General features: G+C 34.3%; 1 protein-coding gene across 1 annotated transcript; it reads left to right on the top strand.

The window, feature by feature from the left end:
* The first annotated feature begins 3,001 nt into the window (after nt 1–3,001).
* LOC145585148 (mRNA export factor GLE1-like) lies at nt 3,002–10,825 on the top strand. The gene is made up of 6 exons (XM_081641882.1): nt 3,002–3,240; nt 3,643–3,783; nt 4,325–4,406; nt 5,451–5,537; nt 10,090–10,212; nt 10,314–10,825. Exons 2-6 carry the CDS (start codon nt 3,761–3,763, stop codon nt 10,449–10,451), a joined length of 453 nt encoding a protein of 150 aa, XP_081498008.1. The 5' UTR covers nt 3,002–3,240; nt 3,643–3,760; the 3' UTR covers nt 10,452–10,825.
* The last annotated feature ends 10,183 nt before the right edge of the window (nt 10,826–21,008 follow it).

Genomic DNA, 21,008 nt, shown 5'->3' on the forward strand with positions numbered 1-21,008 from the left:
ACAATTACATAACAATAACAACAATATTAACACTACAAAGTATGCCACCACAAAATTACAAACTTATTAATTAACAATTTCATACTGAGAAAATTCCACAAATCCAAATCTAATAAAATATACAAAGCTACAAAATCTCAAGCATGAAAATTCAATCCGTCACTTCGCATAGTGCTGCACTTTCATCTTCTAGTCCCTCCAACCATGGTGCTGCACTTTCATCTTCTAGTCCCTCCAACCATGGTGCTGCACTTTCTTCAACTCACCTACAAAAATTTTGCATAGATTGACTACTAATATATACGGAGTAAAATTTAAATACTGGTTTAGTAGGTAGTATAATTTGTCTAATATATTCATACTAATCATCAGTCAACAGATCTTAACGTCTTAAATTAAAAAAACTCAACATCGAAATAAATTCGACACTTAAAATTACATTGAGTACAGTTGATTATAGAATAGATTAAGATGAGTTTGCTCCATAATAAATTAGAATTGTCACATTCAATCACAAAACCAAAATAAACACAACAATTTAAAGAGTGATTAAAAGATATATACCTTGGGGAAGAAGATGAATTGAACAATGGTGATTGAGACGAGACAGCGAGGAAGAAGATGGATGAATGAGTACTGACTTTCAGATAGGAGAATAGAGAGAGAATGAAAATAACGACTGTTGAGGAAATGAATCAAATGAAAAATTAGGTTAAAGATTCTTATTGTTTAGGTATTTGGGCGGTTGGGCTTGGGCCTTTCATATATTCTAGACTCTTCTTGGGGCGAGTATGAGGCGGGGCGGGTCTATTATAAAATCCATACCCGCCCCACCACTCGTGGCGGGTACACTTTTTATACCCATCCCCGCCCCATCACCCGCCAAACCTCCCTCCATACCCGCCCCATTAAGGCGGGGATGGGGCGGGTCTCCCATTTAACCCGACCCACTGCCATCCCTATGTTCACTCGTTTCATTCTCATTCCTGCACCAAGGACAAATTGCATTTTCCAGCAAGTGCCTTGCTTTAAGCAAAGCTCGGGTAGGCAATGTATTAGTACATAAAAGCTATAAGAAGTGTTGTACCTTAGGTGAAGCCTCCACGCTCCTATTTCAACCCAAGCCATATGAAAGGCATCAAAATTACACCTTTTGCCAAGCATATATGAGGTCTTTGCGGTATACAAGCCATCCTTCAAGAATGCCCATGTGATAACATCGTTTGGAGTTCTCTTTCTCAACGGGATGGACAATGTACACCATTGATCTCTTTCATTAAATTTTTCAGCAATGATATTGTGATCCCATTCCATTGTTTGCATGTCCACCAAATCATTCACCATAACCAAGTCATCAAATTCCTCACTCGAGACAAACATCCCTTCTACATCAGCAATCCAAGGGTCTTGCCAGATTCTTACATTCGATCCGTTCCCAATACGCCATGCAAGCCCTTCTTTGCGAAGTGCTTTGGCGTTCCATATACTATGTCACGAGTAACTCCCTGCTACACCAAGGTAAGAATCTTGAAAAGAGCTATTTGGGTAATATTTTGCCTTCATAACTCTTCCTAAAAGAGAGTCTTCAAAATGAGTAAGCCTCCATGCTTGCTTTCCTAAAGCATCATTAAAAACCTCCAAGTCTTTGAACCCTATCCCACCTAGACATTTTGGAGTGCACATATAATCCCATGCTTTCCAATGGATTTTTCTCTTTTGATCACTATGCCCCCGGGGAAAACCAAGCCATAGTTGATTGAATGCTATGTATAATCAAGCTTGGAAGTTTATACATGCCCATTAAATATGTAGAGATCGCTTGAATCACTACTTTGAGGAGTACCTCCTTTCTGAGTAGAGAAGGTTTTGCGTAAGACGGACTCACGTGAGTTCGGTTTATAATACACACATTTAACGATCCCCCACCCATTGCCACTACCTAGTCCCCTATCGGCGGCTGGCAACCCTCCCCCTCCCATCCTGGTGTCGGTGAGCCTCCCCCACCTAAGTAAGGTACCACTTAATATCGCTGTGTTTCTCGACGGCCTCCTCGACAAACCTTGGGCGGTGCCGCCATTATTTCTCTTCTAGCCTTTTCTTATTCTCTTGTTTTCTCTTTGTTACATACACCTCTATTTCTGGTATTCAATCTTCAACATCATTAAAACAGGATAAATCATCATAGCCTAAAATAAAACAGCACACACATCTGATATCAATAAACGACCTTGTCTATAAGCAGACAATAACCAAAGTTCATTAGCACAATGCATATAACAACAAGAACTACTCACTTTAAGTCTGTAATAGCACAATCTAAAGCAAACCTTGAACTTACCAGCTAATGAACCAACACATTTCAATTTCTTCCAATGTGAAATTAATCGCTGTAAATAAAAAAATTTATCAGAATTTATCTAAAAACTTAGAATATTATCAAACAAAAGAAATCTAATACCTGACTAATATCACCTATTATTAAATAAAAAGAATCCAATACCTGACCAATATAATCTATTATCAAACAAAATAAATCTAATACCAGAACATACGAACATATTATCAAACAAAAGAAATCTAATACCTGGCCAATATAACGTATCAAACAAAAGAAATCTAATACCTGACCAATATAATTTGTTATCAAACAAAAGAAATCTAATATATGACAATTATTATCTAATTTCTGACACTTATAATCTAATATCTGATATTTATAATCTAATATCTGACCATTATTATCTAATTTTTGACAGATTTTTTTTTTCTATTTGTATGATTGGATTCACGTGAGTCCGTTCTATGCAATACTTTACTTTCTGGCTATATAAGAATAGTATATAAGATTAAATCTAATACTACGTAATTGTGATGAATGGTTAAGATTAGTGGAGAGCCAATAATGGCATTTTTGTAAATATCAAAACATTCCACCTTTAATTTTCTTTTGTTTCAATCCCTGCCCCAACCAACCTCTCATTTTCTCTTTCCTAAAACCCACCTTATTTTCTCTCCTCAAAATACTAAATTTGCTCCAAATCGAACCAGAAATCAACGATTCTCTTCAAAATTTTTGCATAATTTCAAGGGTGTTGTTCATAATCTTGCGTAAAACAAGTTACATAGAACAATTTCACAAAAATAAAACGTAGATTTCGCCAAATTGGTTCAAAGTCAAATACAAACGAAAATTGGCGAAGAACAACACAATCCTTCGAAAATAAGTCACGAAATGCAAAGGTAAGTAAAAATCTACTAATTTCGACGAATTTTAAGTACATTTTTTCCTATTTTAGGTTGATTTTGATATTTTTTTTTTAAGTATTCAAATTATTGCAACAAATTTGATTTTGTTTGCAATTTTGTTTATTTTTCTTAGTTTTTGTGTTAATTTTGTCGAATTTTGTTGGTTGATGTAATTTTTGGTTTTTTGTACTATAGTGTAAATGAAAGGTGTATGCGTATGACATTGTTTGAACCATGTGGTAATCCTAAATGATATGCATTGATCGTCTATTGTTACTTCCCTATTTTTGTTTGAATATTGAAATCTAAGAGTAGCTTAGCTGCTGGACGGTGGAATACTTTGGAATGTTGCGTGCTTACTGATTTTGATTTAATATTATTCCAATCGGACTGCAGTTGATTGCAAATATGTCTGCAATTACCAACAATTCCACCGTTGCGAAAATGCACCAAATGCAAGTTTCTGTCATGGATAAAATGGGAGTGGTAGAAGGTGCATTCCTTGAGGTGACGTATGAACACCAACTTGGCGTTAAGGTTTGTTCTTGCTTTTATCTGGTTTGTGTACATTTAGCCGCTATCTTACTTTGTTCCCCTTGAAATTTTGCTAAAATGCCTAATTGTGTATAGCATCAAGTTTGTCTTTAATTTCACCTGTGCTCTTGGATCTATTAATGTAGTGTGCTTGCTTCCATTTTAAAAATGCAATTTACTCATGTCTAGAGTCCATAAACCATGAAGCTTCATAGTAAAGTCATATAGCATTTCTTTTCAATTCATCAGACTCTCATGGATATTTATTTTATTCCCTACATTCAGTTAATTAGAGGGGGGACATCCCCTGGGACTTACATGGACTATGGCAGTATTCATAATGAAGTGCTGTAATCCTGGTAGTTACCCTGTTTGCTTGAATTGGCCATTGTTATGAATGTTTTTTGAATTAACCGCAGGGTCCAATATAAAAGTATTGTTTTAAATGATGTGTAATCATATTGAGTGTTGCGCTTAATAACTGCTGGCATTCATAGTGTTGATTTGATGTATGGACATGCTCTTAAAAATTTACTTTATGCAGATCCAAAGCAAAGAAACTGGTGGAGATTCTCAACGACCCAGTTTGTCCTCAGTCTGTTGTCGTGGCGATGTTTGTGAAAGAGGTACTACACTACTACCTAGAATTTGATCCTTGAAAACAATTGCTTCCATAAAGTTCCTCCCTAGCTTGCTCATCTTTTTATTTATTTTTATTTTATTTTATTTAATTTTTTTTTTTTTTTTTTTGGGGTTACCCCTTATGCTATCATAAACTATTTAACAGAAATAATTCCTTGTTGCCTGTGATACTGAGTGTGGTCTATTGATCGCATTGATTGAAAAAGTCTAATTTTAGAACGATATATGCTATCACTTTGGGTATTATGTCACTCAAAAAGCTGACAAATACTATACAAGATTGGATTTTAAGCTCATAACTATGTGCTGCATGTTTACTGTTAAATTCATTTGTTTTATGATACCCTAGTGAGCGTTTACGCTTTGTTTGGATAGCAAATAAGGAAGGAAAGGAAGGGGAGGGAAAGAGGAGGAAGGGAAGGGAAAAGAAAGGGTGGGGAGAGGTGAGCTCCATTTTCCCTCCAAATCTCTTCAAAATTGGAGGGATTATGCTTATTAAAGAGAGAGGGAAAATGGATCCCTCTCTCTCCTTTCCCTTCCTTCCCGTAATCCTTTACCCAAACAAGGGAGTTTGTCCCCCTCCCTTTCTCTTCCCGTCTTTTGCTTCCATTTCCTTTTATCCAAACAAAGTGTTTAGTGTAAAATTGAGCTGAATCTGTTTGTTTGCCTTCTCATCCTTGCAGCAACTTATATTGATGTTATAGGCCTTTGATACTCGTTAACCAAGTGGCAGACACAGCTACTAAATAACTATTCATGAATTTTAACTCGTAGAGATATCTAACAGTGAATTACTAAACATTCAGAGGTGTATCCTGAGTGTAACTTGTCGATATCCTTTTGAAAAAACAATTTTGTAATAGAAATAAACCTGCTCTATAAGTAGTCTTTGGCCATTGTTCAAATTCTGTTTTCTGATGTGTAAGCTTTATTATGCATGTACATCCAGCATATCAGAAAATTCTTTTACTCTCCCTCCATAATCATCTTGTGCATATGCTGATGCACTTTCTTGTGTTGATGTACAGTTCATCTCTATTTTTGAAACAAGAAGCCCAAAGTTCAACAGCTTGGCTTTTGCATGTGGTCATGTTATCGTCTATGTTAGTTCACAGGTACTGCTTGGTTGGTGCTGCTACTTATGTTTATATATATTCTTCGGTGATTTTCTGTGTAATAAACCTGATCACTTCTCTGGAAATTTATAGACCTAAGGGAAACTAAGTTATGAGAAAAAAAACATTACCTTTTCTCATCTTGGATCACCTTCAATAAACACGGTTTGAACTGAGTTATACTTATACTCCCTCTGTCATATAATATAGTTCATGTTTTCTTATTTTGGAGATCCAAAATGTTGTTTTTGTTTCTATTTTTGGATAGTTTGTAAAGACCATTATACCCTCACTTTTTTAACTTTATTCATTATAATTCCTAAATTATCCTTGCACATGTCTTGTACTTTTTTCCACTTTCAATCTCTAACTTTTGTCTATAATTGTACTTTTCACTTTTATTAATGTACTTCATCCACTTTTTCCTCCTATTTCTTAAATACCGTGAAAAAACACAAACAAGAACTATATTATGGGACGGAGGGAGTACGTCTTTTTGACATCACCATGCTATTGTTTAGAGGGGCTAGGTGAATCTTCACAAACCCTTCAAACTGGTTTAACTAGAATTACATGGCCAGACCTACAGTTGACTTAACAAAGCGGATGAAGTTGCTTATTAGGTTTGGGACATTGGGGTATGGCAGGGGGATTATTAGGGTGGTTAAACCTTTTTCATAGGATGCTTATTAGTATTACGCAATTTTTCTTGAATTTGTATTTGTTTATCTAATAAATCAGGTCCTAGCTGTCATGAATTGTCTCCTTGCCGAGTTTCACAAGGCTTGTATTTACACTGTTCCAAAGCATATAATGTACTCTTAAGGTAACCATTGAGCTTAATTTAAGTTTTGATACTTAGTCTAGGACTAGCCTCTTTTGTCTTTTCTTCGGTCTTTTTGTTATTATTTATGTTTCTTCCTTCTGAGCTCCTTGCCTAGCTCTATAGTACTTCAACCACATTAAGTAGTAATTTCCGCATACCCAATATTCCATCTTATATCTTTACCAATTTACATGTGGAACGCTAAACGTCGCCCTCGAATCTCCAAGTAACGCCCACAATTATAACCTAAAAATACGTTCCTATCCTTGTTATAAAACTAATCAAATTTACCTCAAATATTTTAACTATCCTCTTTAGTGGTCACCAACGACCACCGGTCAACCACCGTACCATAACTTTCAAAATCAACCAAATAATTCTAATTTTATACTCCGTAAAACCAATAGTATTAATAATACTAACTATAATAAATACTTCCTCCGTTTTTATTTACTTGACCTATAGCCCTTTGACACGCAATTTAAGGAAGAGATTAAAGAAGATTAATATAAGATAAATAAAAAAAATTAATACCATGAAACCCTAATTCATCCCTTTTATTGGTGGTTTTATTTTTTTGTATTAAAAATATCATTTGTCTTCTTTTATTAACTTCTTAAATTGCGTGCCATAGGAGTATAGGTCAAGTAAATTGAAACGAAGGAAGTAATAATTACAATACTAACAAAAACAATAATACTATTATTAACAACAATACTAATACAAAAATAACAATCTAATTACAAAATAATTCTGGGTGTAAAAAAAAAAAATTCGTTCAATAAAATTGGATCGTTATTTGCGTATAATCTTACCTAAAAACCATTTGTCTGGTCAAAATTTGACATGATTGTTCTTTGATTGATACCTAAGATCATTTTACCCCAAAACGCTTCAAATGAATGAATAAATGAGTGCAAAATCAGATTCACAAAGATATATTAATACATGAACTAAATACGAAAGAAAAACATAGATAAGATTGGAATAGAGATGGGCAAAAAGCTGATTATTTTCCCACAACACAATAGGAAACGCCTAGAAATTTCGAATCTTGGATGGTGGTTCGAAATTTTTGGGCGGTTCCACATGAAATGCCTAGAAACTTCGAACCTCCGTCGAAGATTCGATGTTTTAGGGCATTTTCACCCAGAAATTTTTGAAAAATTGGGCGTTTCATCTTTGACATACGGACAGCCTCCATGACGGCCTTCCTCTTGTCCTTTCTCGACATTTTCGCACGATGGTGATGGGTAGATCTACACTTTGGGATGTTTTGTAGTGTGAGTGGTGGTGATTTGTAAGTAAAGGGAGGTGATGGTGGTGCTTGGCCGGTGGTGGTGGTGGTGTTGGTGAAAGTTTTTCAAGTAAAGTGAAATAGGTGGTGGTGAAAGTGATTGGAGAATGGAGATCGTAGTGTTTTTTTTTTTTTAGATAAGAGGGTAAATTTGTAAATTTAGTTTTATTTTATGGGCGTTACCCGGAGATTTGAGGGCGGTGTTTAACGAACCCCATTTACATTGACTGGAGCATTTTTCCCATTTGATTTCAAAAGTCGCTGCATCAATGTCTGCATTGGTTAGCCTATGATCTCCCCCTTTTATAGGCTTTTATTTTGCTGATCTTTCTAGTCTCTTACTTATAGATTTGACAAAGTTTTACTTTCACACTGGCTGTCACAAATCTACCAACAATCTCGTTTGTTTGGCCTAGGGCTGGTAGTAACTCTGTCAGAGATAGATATGTCTGGAGATGTATTAAAAAAAAATGATGACTTTGTGGAAGATGGAGAAATTTCCTATAACGATTGTTTTACACCAAGGATATAAGGTTCTATTACTCTCTGCTACAAGTTTGGATGAATTAATCCGTGAGAGATGAGAAATATCGTGGTGTTTAGGTTTTGTTGATATCATTTTAATGGAAGATTCTAGAGATGGGAGGCTAAAGCTAGAATCTCAAGAGTTTAGTCAAAAGAGTAAAACTGAGTGCACGGAGTGCCATTTTTGTATTGGGAGCAGTGGCGGATCTACGGTGGGTTCATTGAGTCCAGTGGATCCGGCCCAAAATCTAGAAGTTAAAAGAATGAAAACATGCTATAAATTTAACACATGCAATGTTATACACTAAGAAGCTTTTTCTCAATTTCTCTCTCCACTTCCATGGCAGCCATGGCCCATGGTTGCCTCTTTACCCCCTCATCACCTCTCTTCCCCTTTCCTGTCACCCACCTCCCCCTTCCCCTTTTCCCAATTCAAGGTCACATTTATCTCCCTTTTTCTTTGATTTTTTTGCTTAATTGATACTAATTTTAATAAAGAGAATTAAAAGTTAATGACAATTTCTTCTTGTCGGGTGCGATTGAATCAAGGTACACATATATTAATTTACCCAACTAGCTAAATGACATTTACAAAGCTTGCATGTGGATTTTGGGTGGTTTTTATCATGTTTTAATTGGTGATTGATTGTAATCTGTGATGCACGGATACGTCAAACAAGTATCGTTGGGAAGGCTGACGGGAAAAGGGGAAGAGGAGGCGGGGTGAGAGTACGTGGTGGCTGGGAAGGGAGGCAACCATGAAAAGGGGTGATGGTGTGTTGACCTGAGTCCAAGGGGAAAATTTTTTAAAAAAATTACTAAACTTGTTACCGGTCAATTAATCCCAAAGAAGGTGAATGACCACCAAAGTTCGGATTATTTAAAAATAATCCAAAGATGGGATTATTTAAAGCAAATGGGTGAAAGATGAGATTATTTTTACCAATTTTTCCTTTTAAAAATTTATTTTAGTTTTTAATTTATCCTTTCCTATTACATCCTTTTTGAAAGATTACAAATATAAAAGGTTCACATATCTTTAGAGTTAAATTTGTGATACAATGATTTGCTTTATCTAGAAATATCAATCGAAATTAATAACAGTATCTTCTTAAACGTCGTATTTACGCATTCAAGGTATTTTCTTACTTACAATTTGGACTATAATTTTAAATTTTACAATATGAACAGCCTTCAATTGTATTTTAAAAAAATTTCGTACCCACAATTTTAAAATCCTTGATACATCACTGGTTGGGAGAGGAGGCAAAGTGAAGATATTGTGACATTAAATGTGAAGAAGTTACGCATTATTCAAGTACAAATGGTTTCTAAGTGATCGGTGTGTGCCGTTAAAATTAAATATTATTGGACAACAACTAGATCAGCACTATTACATTCCTCAAAAAAAAAAAAAAAAAAAAAAAGATCAACACTATTATACGGGCTAGAATTTTGAGCATTTAAGAAGCATATTAAGAAGATGATTGTAACGAAGATGTGTGCTGAAATGGAAATGCGGAAAGAACTTGGGCATTGATGTAAGGAGGGAAGTTGGAGTTAGATATTGAGGATAAGATGAGAAAGAATCAATAGAGGATAAATGTGCCATTAAGGAAGCTGGGAATGTTAATGGAGATTTCAAATGTTAAGAAGACTTGGTTGGAGGAAAATAAATGACTTTTTTTTTAAATGTGGGTTTGCATGAGTTAGTACTGGATAAAAGCGAATGGAGGAAGAAGATTTATGTGGACAGCCACAAGAGATAGGTTATTGGTTCATGCAACCAACTGGCTTTGTTTTGTTGATGTTATTACTTGTTTGTCCATCTTCAATAGGTTTAACAGCAATAAGTCTGTGAAATGTCAAAACTGATATCTTTTTCTCTTATGTATACAATATAGGCTGCATTTGAAACGGAAGAATCTTATTGGGGCTATCAAGAAGAAAATGGGAAGACAGAGACAACAGATTGCTATCTGGATCCGATCGAATCCCTGATGAAACTATATGGGGCTCTAGTTCAGGTTTGCATGATTGTATTGCTTTCCAAGAAGATCTTGATATTGCTTTCAATTCCCTCACATTACAGTCACAACTTAAATTATGTATTTTCCCCTTTTTATAGACAGTTGCTCAAGGTGTTCAGAACATGCATGGCTTGGAAGAAGGTTGGGCCTGGCTTGCATGGTTCTTAAATGTTCTCCCACCTAATCGATACACTGCTGCTGCTAGAAAATACAAGTCCCAGTTTATAAAGTACTAAACTCCATTTCAAGGGAGTTTGTGCCTAAACTGAGAGCTCGAGACCCTAATGCTGGTTCAAAGATAAGTAGGATTCAGGAATACATAGAATCACAGAAGTTTCTACAGGAGCCAACAGGATGGCGTCTTCAGGGTGCTTTGCTGTCACATACTTCTGTCCCAGAAGCAGATCAAAGACGAGCAATATCACCATGCTCCAAACAGACACTTAACCTATTATAGGTATCCTCTAAAGGTATAGCAGCTGCTTTCAAATCATAGTGTATTATAGAAGGCAATATGATACGTCTAGTGGTCTCATTATTTGTATTTGCATTCTATGTTGAATGTGGTAGGTTGAGTTCTAAAAACTCCGTACTTAAATGTCCTTGAATTATCCCACTTTTAGTGAAAGAAATATCCATTAAATTGTATATAGGTCTTCAATCAATGAACGAGTCCTCATATATGTAGTTCTCGTATTATCATGTTAAATTTAAACACACTTCATCTACCAAAAAAGTCTATATGCTTTTTATACGCATTTTAGGTGAAAATAAAGTAAGAAAATTGTGGAGTTCAGTTGATGGAGGTGAAAAAAAGAAGTCCTTGATCTACTGAAATTGACATAAATAACAGAGAAACAAAGATAGGTTTACAAAAAATATTTCCAATACCATATTACCATGCCAATGAATCACAGCTGATTTTCCCACCAAAACCCAAATCTTACAAATTCAATGCAACACAACGCTTCAGCATAACCCATTTGGTCTTGGGGCGAATTGCAGACATAATCCCCATAAACAGATTTCCTCCATAACGGTGACAGTTCGGATGGCTTTAGTTGTATGGGAAAACCAATTAAGACACCACCTAAAATACTTGAGAGATGCTGAAGGTCTTTTAGTACAGCCCTATTCTGGTCTCAATAGAACGACGGCAAATATGAATGGATAGATTGGGCAAGCATCCAGAAACTCTCCACAATCACTGCATGTCTGAATGTAAAGATTAAGGATTATATGAGTAAATATGAATGGATAGATTGAATAAAGCATGACAGGACATGATTTTGACATATTAGCTGATGACTACAACCAAAATCCACATTCTTAGGAGTTAGGACTGGTGATGCATATAGGACAAAGTTGTTCCAAAAAAAGATGACAGAAGATTAATCTTTTCTTATGATTTGCGTGAAATTGACAAAGCAAATAATTGTAAAAATTAGTTGCAATGCCAAATAAGAGAAGAAATGCATCATCAAATGCCCGAGCAGGAATGTTTTCATCAAACGCTCTCATCAAATGCCCGAGCAGGAATGTTCATCAAATGCCCGAGCAGGAATGTTATCATCAAAGTCCCACCAGAACTAAAATTAAAACGACATCAGAAAGAGCGTACGGAGGATGGTGAGATGTATAAGGTTGGCTGGGATGAATATGGAGATTGGAGAAGGTGGTGGAAACCCATAGTTTTGGCTAGAAGCTCGGTCATATGATGTCCTCCTTGACCAACTTTTATTTCCCATTTTTACTTGGGTTATACCACTTTTCCAAATGACATACACCAAATTAAAGAAACCAAAAACCAATGCAACATAAAAACCAAAGACCCTTTCCTCAATCACTAGAATAACTCCGAAAAAGGAACATTATTTAGCTTTGCTAGGCCCTTCCTTACCTGCCAACATGGAGGGGACTCAAAACAATAAGGGTTATTTTGTAGTACTAGTAGCTTAGTGAGAGTAATTTCCTTCGTTGACCAAAATTTCCGGCGTTGACTCACCTCTAGATACCCTTGAAATTATTGTGAGGGTTCATTTTCAAGGTGGTAAGACTATTTTCAAGGTGGTTTAGGATAATCCGAGTTATTGGGGTAGTTTTGGGCTACAAGATGCTAGTTCCGATGGTATTTTAAGGTGAGTCAATGCTGAAAAATTAGGTCAACTGTGCAAATCCGGTCTAGGTTAGTATTTCACAATATTTTACCTTTTCTTAGATAGTTTCTTACAACATATTTTTTATTAGGTATGTAGTTTCTCACAAAATCATGGTTTAATTAGGTATTTTCTCACAAAAAGTTCTTAAAAATATAGATTTTTTTTTCTTTTCAAAATCATGGTTTAATTAGGTATGTAGTTTCTCACAAAATCATCATTAACCTAGTTATTTTTTTTTAAGAAAAATCTACAACCTCATTTAATATAGGAAAAATTGTTGGGAATAATCTCACCTTTTGAGCGTCCGCGATAAATAATCCCACCTTTATACCCAATCTGCTCAAAATGATCCTGGGTGACCAGAAATCGGTTAAAGAGGTAATTTTTTTTTATTAAGTTTAATATACACGTGTCACAATTTGATTTGTCCAATAAAAAAATAACAAAAAAAAGTAAAATCAAATTAAAAAAAAACCACCACCACCTAAGTTTCAACCACCACCACCTAAGTTTCAACCACCACCATCCCCACACACCACCCAAACCCAAACCTTGGAATCACCAAGCCAACCAGTCCTGAAACCACCGCCACCCTGAAACCACCGGCACCCAGCTTCGAAATGCGTCGACTACGATCCCACCCCAGTCAGGCCAACCTCAAAACCCCAAAGGTGGGATTATACCCCTTTGAAAAATCGAAACCCACCAAACCAATCCCATGAGACGGCGTAAATCAAGATCAGGGGAGGAAGGCGGTCAGAATGGGGGATAGGGAAGGCCGAAGCGGCCGAAAAAGGGATGGGGACGAGGAGGGGGCTGGGATTGGGACGGGAAAGGAGTTTTCGAGGGGAGGGGGCTGGGATCGGGTCGGGAAAGGGGTTTTCAGGGAGGGGGTTGGTTGCGACACCGGCACCGGCGCTGTCGTTGGGGGATGAGTTGCGGGGCTGGGGATTGAGCTCAGGCGACGGTGGTAGTGGTTTGGGTAGCTAGTGGGGTGGTGGGTGGTTTTTCTATTTTTTTTTTTTAATTTTTTCTTTTAAAATATCTAACTTTTTTTAAAATTATATTTTATTTTTATTTTTTTGACCAATCACGCGTCGCCACGTAACAAGTAACTTGTTATAACAGATTACTTGATCGGTTGGAACCATTTTAAGCGGATTTGGTATAAAGGTGGTATTATTAAAAAAAAAATCCAAAGGTGGGATTATTTATCGCGGACGCTCAAAAGGTGGGATTATTCTCAGCAATTTTTCCTTTAATATATTTGGATGAAAATACTTTGTGACCGGACAGTTTTACTTGGTGCTCCAATTATTGCTCACGAAATATTTCCCCTTTATTAAAAAAACTCATATTAGATTTGTTTATCAACTCAATATTTGTTTATTTGGTGACTATATATATTGATAGAAATTTTTTCAGACTTTTTATAATGTCAATTATGGATGGTTTTTAATTATAGAAAGAATGACTTGCAAATTATTGAAACAATGACGAGCCTTAATTATTTATTTATTGGCCAAAAAATGAGATTGTGACACTTGTGTTTTTTAGATCAAATTTGTTTGTGGATGTTTCCACCCGATTTACTCTTCACTCTTTGTGTTAATCCAAAATAAAGGCACAATTATAGATAGTTAGATTCCAGTCTCCTCTCAATTGTTGTTTTGGGGATTGAACATGCGGTTTTTCCTACCATATTGGTTGTAAAATTTGTTGTATTCGCTGAGTATTATCTACTACTTCTAAATGTCTCTATATAGGTTTTTTTTTTTTTTTTTCCTTGACAAGATATATATAGGTATTTACGTAGGGAGATTAACAGTGTGGTTCGACGAAGGAAATCTGTTCGCTCGTATTAGGTATGGCGCTTGCTTTCCTCATTAATTCCGACTGTGTCCAGGGTATGTATTCAAATAAAATTTGCAAGTGATGTTTGTATGCTTTCTTTATTTAACTCTTGTTTAAGACTTGAGCTGTCAATTCAGGTATTCAAGTCGGGTTTGGATTGGGTTAAATTAGGTCTCGGGTCATATCAGGAACAGGTTGTGTCAGGTCATTCTAGCCTCAGATCGGGTTCTGGTCGGGTCAATTTCGGTTCAGATTATTCCGGGTCGTTCATCCTTTCGGGTGTAGGTTGGGTCCGATTCGAGTCAAATTCATAACGGGTTCAATTTCAGGTTCGGGTTGTATTGAGTCGGGTTTGGTCGGGTTATAATAGATGGTATATTCGGGTTCGAGTTAAGGTTGGGTCATTCTTGGTTTTGGTTCAAGTTCAATTCGAATAAATTCGATGTGGTCAAGTTAATTTATTTAATTACGCTTTGCATAATTTGTTCAAGCATTATCAAGATTTTATTACACCTATATACGAAGTAATAAAGAACAAAAGGTATATAAAATTTTATTAAACCATCTATGACTCGCTTCAATAATAGGTTGTGTTGGGTTATAAACATTTTCAGGTTCTAATAGGGTCGGGTACTAGTTCGGGTTCGGATTGTTGTCGGGTCGGATTAAATCGGTTGACGGTTACTATCGGGTCGGGTGCGGGTTTGGATTCAGGTCATAAAGTATTGGATCAAATCAGTTGTCGATTAACATCAGGTTGGTTCAGGTCGGGTTACGAGTCACTAGTTTCACCCCATTATTCGGGTACAGGTCAAGTTCGGATCATTACCGATTCAGGTCGAATTCTCGGATTGGGTCAATTTTTAACAGCTCTATTTAAGACTTACATTTTATGTTATAGAATTTTTTGGCCCCTAAAATATTTAGTTTCAAGAATAGCCACTTGGCAGTTGGCAGAGCACCCCAAACTTATTTGTTGGTGAATTTTTTTTTTTTTATTTATTTTTTTTATTTGCAATGGAATAATTATTCGTCACAACTTTGGTTATGTGAGGAAGTAATAATGCAGTTTTGTTACGCATTTGCAAATACATAATAAATATAAAAATATTAAAAAGTATATGAAAGAGAGAGAAAGGAGGAGAGAGATAGGTAAGTGAAACTACTTTTAAGTATACCACTGAAAGTTTATATAATACCATTGTCTATTTAGTGATATTATTCCTAGACGTAGTTAAACCACTGAATGCATATATAGTACCAATACATACATATGTTGTACCACTGAATGTTCAATGATAGTATTTGATCATCCAATTGTAGTATTAATCACCCAATGGTCCGATTCTTAATTCAGAATATGCATATACATGTAATTACATTCTTACCCCTTATCTGTATTTCTCTATGTATAACGAAACTCCATTAGGATAAGCTCTGTCGTTATGTTTACTTTTTCAGTGTTAATCTGATATAAACTTATTTTTTTAACCAATCTCATTGTCTGAATTTGACATAACTTCGTATGCGAGTTTTTCTTTGCAATATTCAAACAAGTGGACAAGGGCAGAACCCACATGCAATATATTTGTCGCGAAAATGATTAATTGATACTCGTATAGTCGTATTAACATTACAATTTGTCATAGCAAACAAGCCAACTATGAGATTAAACCATTATGGTAAAGCAATATAAGTAGTTGGTTGTTGTCATAAATATAATAAAAAATAAATAAATAAACATAAAAATAAAAAAGAATAATAAAAAATTCCCCTTGTTTTAATAATGAGCTGATTTGTACATCTCATATTGCCGGTCGTTTTTTGCAAAATCCCATTTATTTTTAATTACTAGAGTGTTCTTGTGCAAAATGCACGGAATATATTTTATATTAGAAAAAATTAAATATATAATATAAGAAAAAAAATATTTCAATTGGGAAGTTGATTTGATGTAGTAACTTAAGCCATGTTTTTTTAGAGCTGTTGTGGTCTAATCTGCTTTACAATGCTCTGTTCAAATCTGCTCTATTGAGTATTAGTAATTTGCCGACACCTGTTTTGCTCTGCTGAAATATGATATTCACTGCTTTGCTCAAAAACTCAAAAAAACAAGGCTGACTCTTATATATGGGTGCTACTTTGTTAAATCTATAGAGGTTACCCTTTTGTGTTATAAGGGTTACTTAGTTAGTGTTATAGTTCTATTTTTTATCTTTTGCAAGTAGCTATTCGGTGAGGCCAGTCGCGCAAATAGCGTGCTGTATATTTTTTTTTTTTTTTTTTTTTTTTTGTTTTGATGATTAGGGAAGTGTGTGTTAAATCTATAGAGGTTACCCGTTCTGTGTTATAGGGGTTACTTAGTTAGTGTCACAGGTCTATTTTTGATCTTTTCCAAGTAGCTATTGGGTAAGGCCAGTCGCGCAAATAGCGTATTGTACAATTTTTTTTTTATTTTGTTTTGAGGATTAGGGAAGTGAAAATTGTTTGTAGGATAGTCCCCAAACAATATGCATATAATTGAAGGGTTGGGGATTTAGAGTGCTATGATGAATTATTGATAAAGGAATTGTATATGCGTGCTAATGCACGACATGTATTATACGCGAAAGAAAATAACACAAAGTGAAATGTTAGTAATGTTTAAAAAAGTGAACTTTTATCAATTATTGCAGTTCCTTAAAAAAATTCCAAAAAAAAAAAGGTGGAATGGGTAGTTATTGTCCTTATTGATGTTTTTTTTTTTTTTTTTAAAAGTTAATAAATAAATAATAAATAATATAGTGGGATGAGTACTTGGGTGGTCTGTAAAAAAATAAAATAATTTTTTTTTTAAAGAAAAAAACCCAAATACATGAGATTTAAGTTTTAGGGATTCGGAGGACTGTGGTGAATTGACTCTGTGATTATATATAAGATTTAACACATACGACATTAATTACATTCAACTATTCTGATTGGTTAAGGAGTATGTAACTATATAAATTTCTGTTAAATAATTTGCTTCATCTTATAGACAAGTGACGTGTAATATTTATGTGATTTGAAATTGCTATACACTCCTACCAAATTAAAAATTCTATACTTTTGAATGATTAATTATTGATTTCATATAATTTGTTTTTGGCTTTCTGCTAAAGATAAGATTCAAATCAATTTGAACACTTCAACTCAATGTCCATCTTATTAATGCACCTTCTTGCTGTGTTATTCATAGTGTATCACGGCACGATAGTGTCAGAAATAAACACCCAAATCATCATACATAAACTCACCTCATTCTAAAGGTTCAAATTGTTTGATATATTTTGATATAGAGTAATTTATTTATTTTATTACAGAGTAAATGCGAGTACTGTTTTAGCTAAGAAAAATGTTCTACTCCGTATTCAATCATAACTTTGCATGCTGAGAGTGAGAGATAATTCAAGTGGTTAGTGGATATAGAGTAATTGCGAACTTGTTTATTTGTCATGTGTTAGTGGATATAGAGGTGTCAATTAAGGTGTTCGAGTTGGGTTTAGTGAGGTCAGATGTATTTTAAACTTGAGTCATGCTAATTTATTGTGTGCATACTCGAAATTTGAATCAAGTATCTTCAGGTCGGGTCAGTCGGGCTGAGTTTAGACACCTTTAACTAGACAATCAAGTTCTCTTAGAAGTAGAGATGTCAATGGATCGGCTTCGGACCGAATGGAGCTTCACCCGCATCCATCAATTATTCCAATTGTTCCATCCATATCCATTGGTCACCCGCTTCACCCATCATCTATATTTGTTCGTTCATATAGAAATAACTATATAGAGCACGAAAATAATTTAACTCCAAAGATACAAATTAAATATTTTCATTAGTCCAAATCTTACTTGGTTAAAATTAATTGATGCTGAGAGTGAGAGATACCTCAAGTGATTAGAGCTTTCCTTCCGCTTCCAGGAGATTTTTGGATCGATTCTCACCCCCGCTCTTTGTGGCTCTCTAAACACACACACAAAATAAAAAAAAAAAATGATGCTCAGATTGATCACTGTGGTAAAATCACTACTGTTAGTCCAAATGTTGCTTGGTTACATTTTATTGATACTCGGATTGATCACTGTGGTAAGTTACAGAGTACATATTTTTCTTTCTTATATATACAAGGATTGGTAATTCTAAGAGTTGACTAAAAGTTATTAATTTGTAGTTGAACGTTCAATTGATATGCCGCAAAAACGTTACTACGTACACATACATGCATGAATAACATGATACATTGGCTGTTAGTTAGATTTCCACTTGCATAATTGACTGTAACTTGGAACTCTAATGTAGGGTCGTCGTACTAAGGGTGACAAGAGATTGAAGCAAATTAAAAATGGTGGATGTTACAACGTACCCACCCATTATTGGGGGCGGCCAGTGTAAGATTGCAAGTTCTTATGACTTATGGCAAGTAGCGGGGCTTATAAACGGATATAAAAACACGCACAATAAATTATTACTCCCTTTCATTGGTTTTTAAATGCATAAATTTGACTTTTGTACAATTTACATGTTATGTTTGACTTAATTTTTTTTGCTATTATAAAATAAATAAATGTTATTACATAATATATCATTAGATTCATCACAATGTCTACTTTCATAATATAATTTTGTTATAATTTTTATTAATAGACAATTAAAAATATTAATGGTCAAAGTTACATTTTGGCAAATTTGCCGGTTAAACTGATGCATTTAAAAAAGATTAGAGAAAGTATTAGCCTTGTATTGTCGTAATCTTAGACAGTGAGACGGATATGGATATGGATATGAATATAGATATGGATTTGGATTTGAGATTTTGAGAATGTGATTATTGCCACCATACAAGTGATACAACCCCACTCAATCCATCCGGCCTACTTAGATTATATGTCTATATTGTTTTCACCATAAATATAATTTGAGTTTGAGTTGGAGACTTGGAGCATGAACGAACTTAATTTGAGGTTGATAATCATACATAAACAAGCCTTAAGTTATCTTTCAAATTTAATTTTTTTGTAAAATATACAATAGGATATTGAGATTTTTCTAGATGTTAGATTTATTTAAGTGTGTACATTGAAATCTTTGAGTACTACACTACTACTCCCTCCATCTCTTATATTTTTTTTTACCCCATTGCATAAATGGGTTAAATTTTGAAATCTTTGACTATAAAGTCCTATTAATGTATAAGAGATAAACCAAATCATACATACAATCATGTGTGATCTTATTGGATTCGTCTATTTATATATAAATCAATATTTAGTGATTTTTTTTTTTAATAAACTCATCAAACTAGAATTTTTCAATCCAAACGGCCAGACCTTATTTGTGTTTGTTGATTGCCAGATACAAAATATTTTTAATAGGTTACGTTTTCTGTAAATATATGAAAAGTAGAATTGTTTGGAAAATTGATTAGAATGAATTTAACAAGACCCTGTTTATTACAAATTTACAATAAGAATCCTTACCTTATAATTTTTTTTTTTTTTTTTCTAATGTATTACTCCCTCTCGTTCCACGACGTTGGTTACGTTTGGTGCTTTACAAAGTAAATGGTAAATCACTAAATAGGAATAACTGCTTTAAGGATAGGTAAATTATATAACTAATATATAAATCTAAATTTTTAGCCAAGTTACAAGACAACGACATTTGACATTCTAACTTTTCGCCAAGTGTCGTACGTTTCAACTTTTCACCAAATAATTTATCATATAAATTTGTTTTTATGTCACAATTTTTTTTTGGAGCGAAGGAAATATTTCTAAACATACAACATTCTTTTATAATTTATTCTAATCAATTGAAATAAAATACTAATAGTATTCACAAAGTCTTATATGTGGCCAACCACATGGTGTGGCCACTTCACATAATCACATACAAGACAATTAATTAAGTAATAAGGGGTTATGGTGATGGGCAAATGAGGTTACCTTAACGTGTATGTGGGTTACTTAAATGAGAAATAGGGGTTACTCTCTTAAATAAGTGAAATTATTTTTTCACTTTTTAAAACAAAAGAATAGGGGTTACTCGAATGAACAAATGGAGTAACTTATTTCTAAATTACTTGAATTCACTCGTATCATGAATTTGGGTTACTTTTATGGACATCATGAGATTACTCTTATGAAAAATTGAGGTTACTCATATATATAAATGAAGATTACTCTTATAAACTAATGTGACCACACCGTACGTGTGGCTAGCCACATACAAGACTTACCCAATAGATTTTATTACTTTTTGTAAACCTGTCAATCAGGTCGGGTTATAGGTCATTTCAAGTCGGTCAACGCTAGCCCAAAGTTTCGGGTTCGAGTCAACCCATCGAGCTTTAAACAATTTTTTTGTTTAATTTATTTTGGCTAATTTTTAGAAATTTCTAATATTTCAAGTTTCCTTTGCTAATTTTTTTTTTTAATAATTTTTTAAACCGAACATTTTCACAAAATTATTATTAGTTGTAATTACATGCCTACTACATAATTTAAATAAAAATTTTAAAAAAAATTCAATAAACTACCCGGACATTACACGGGGTACCAAACTATTATTTTTATAAATGGAATAGTTACATTGTAATAACTAGATTGTTTTAATCAAGAAATAATTGAAATTTCTCAAAAGAAAACGCTCAAAATAGCAAATGTAACCAACACAGTGCAATAGAGGATTAGAAATGGTGGAGTTTAGTCTAATCAGTTGTTAAGATCAGACCAAAACAGAATTACTCAAATCAAGTCAAATCA

Source organism: Chenopodium album, chromosome 16, assembly GCF_948465745.1.
Source record: "Chenopodium album chromosome 16, dcCheAlbu1.1, whole genome shotgun sequence".
Classification (NCBI taxonomy): Eukaryota; Viridiplantae; Streptophyta; class Magnoliopsida; order Caryophyllales; family Amaranthaceae; genus Chenopodium; species Chenopodium album.

Bases quoted from the DNA above. Each gene is read 5' to 3' on its own strand.
- LOC145585148 (XM_081641882.1), top strand. From the start codon at position 3,761: ATGAACACCAACTTGGCGTTAAG. The intron at 3,784-4,324 runs GTTTGTTCTTGC...TACTTTATGCAG, and splicing joins AACACCAACTTGGCGTTAAG to ATCCAAAGCAAAGAAACTGG. The intron at 4,407-5,450 runs GTACTACACTAC...GTTGATGTACAG, and splicing joins TGGCGATGTTTGTGAAAGAG to TTCATCTCTATTTTTGAAAC.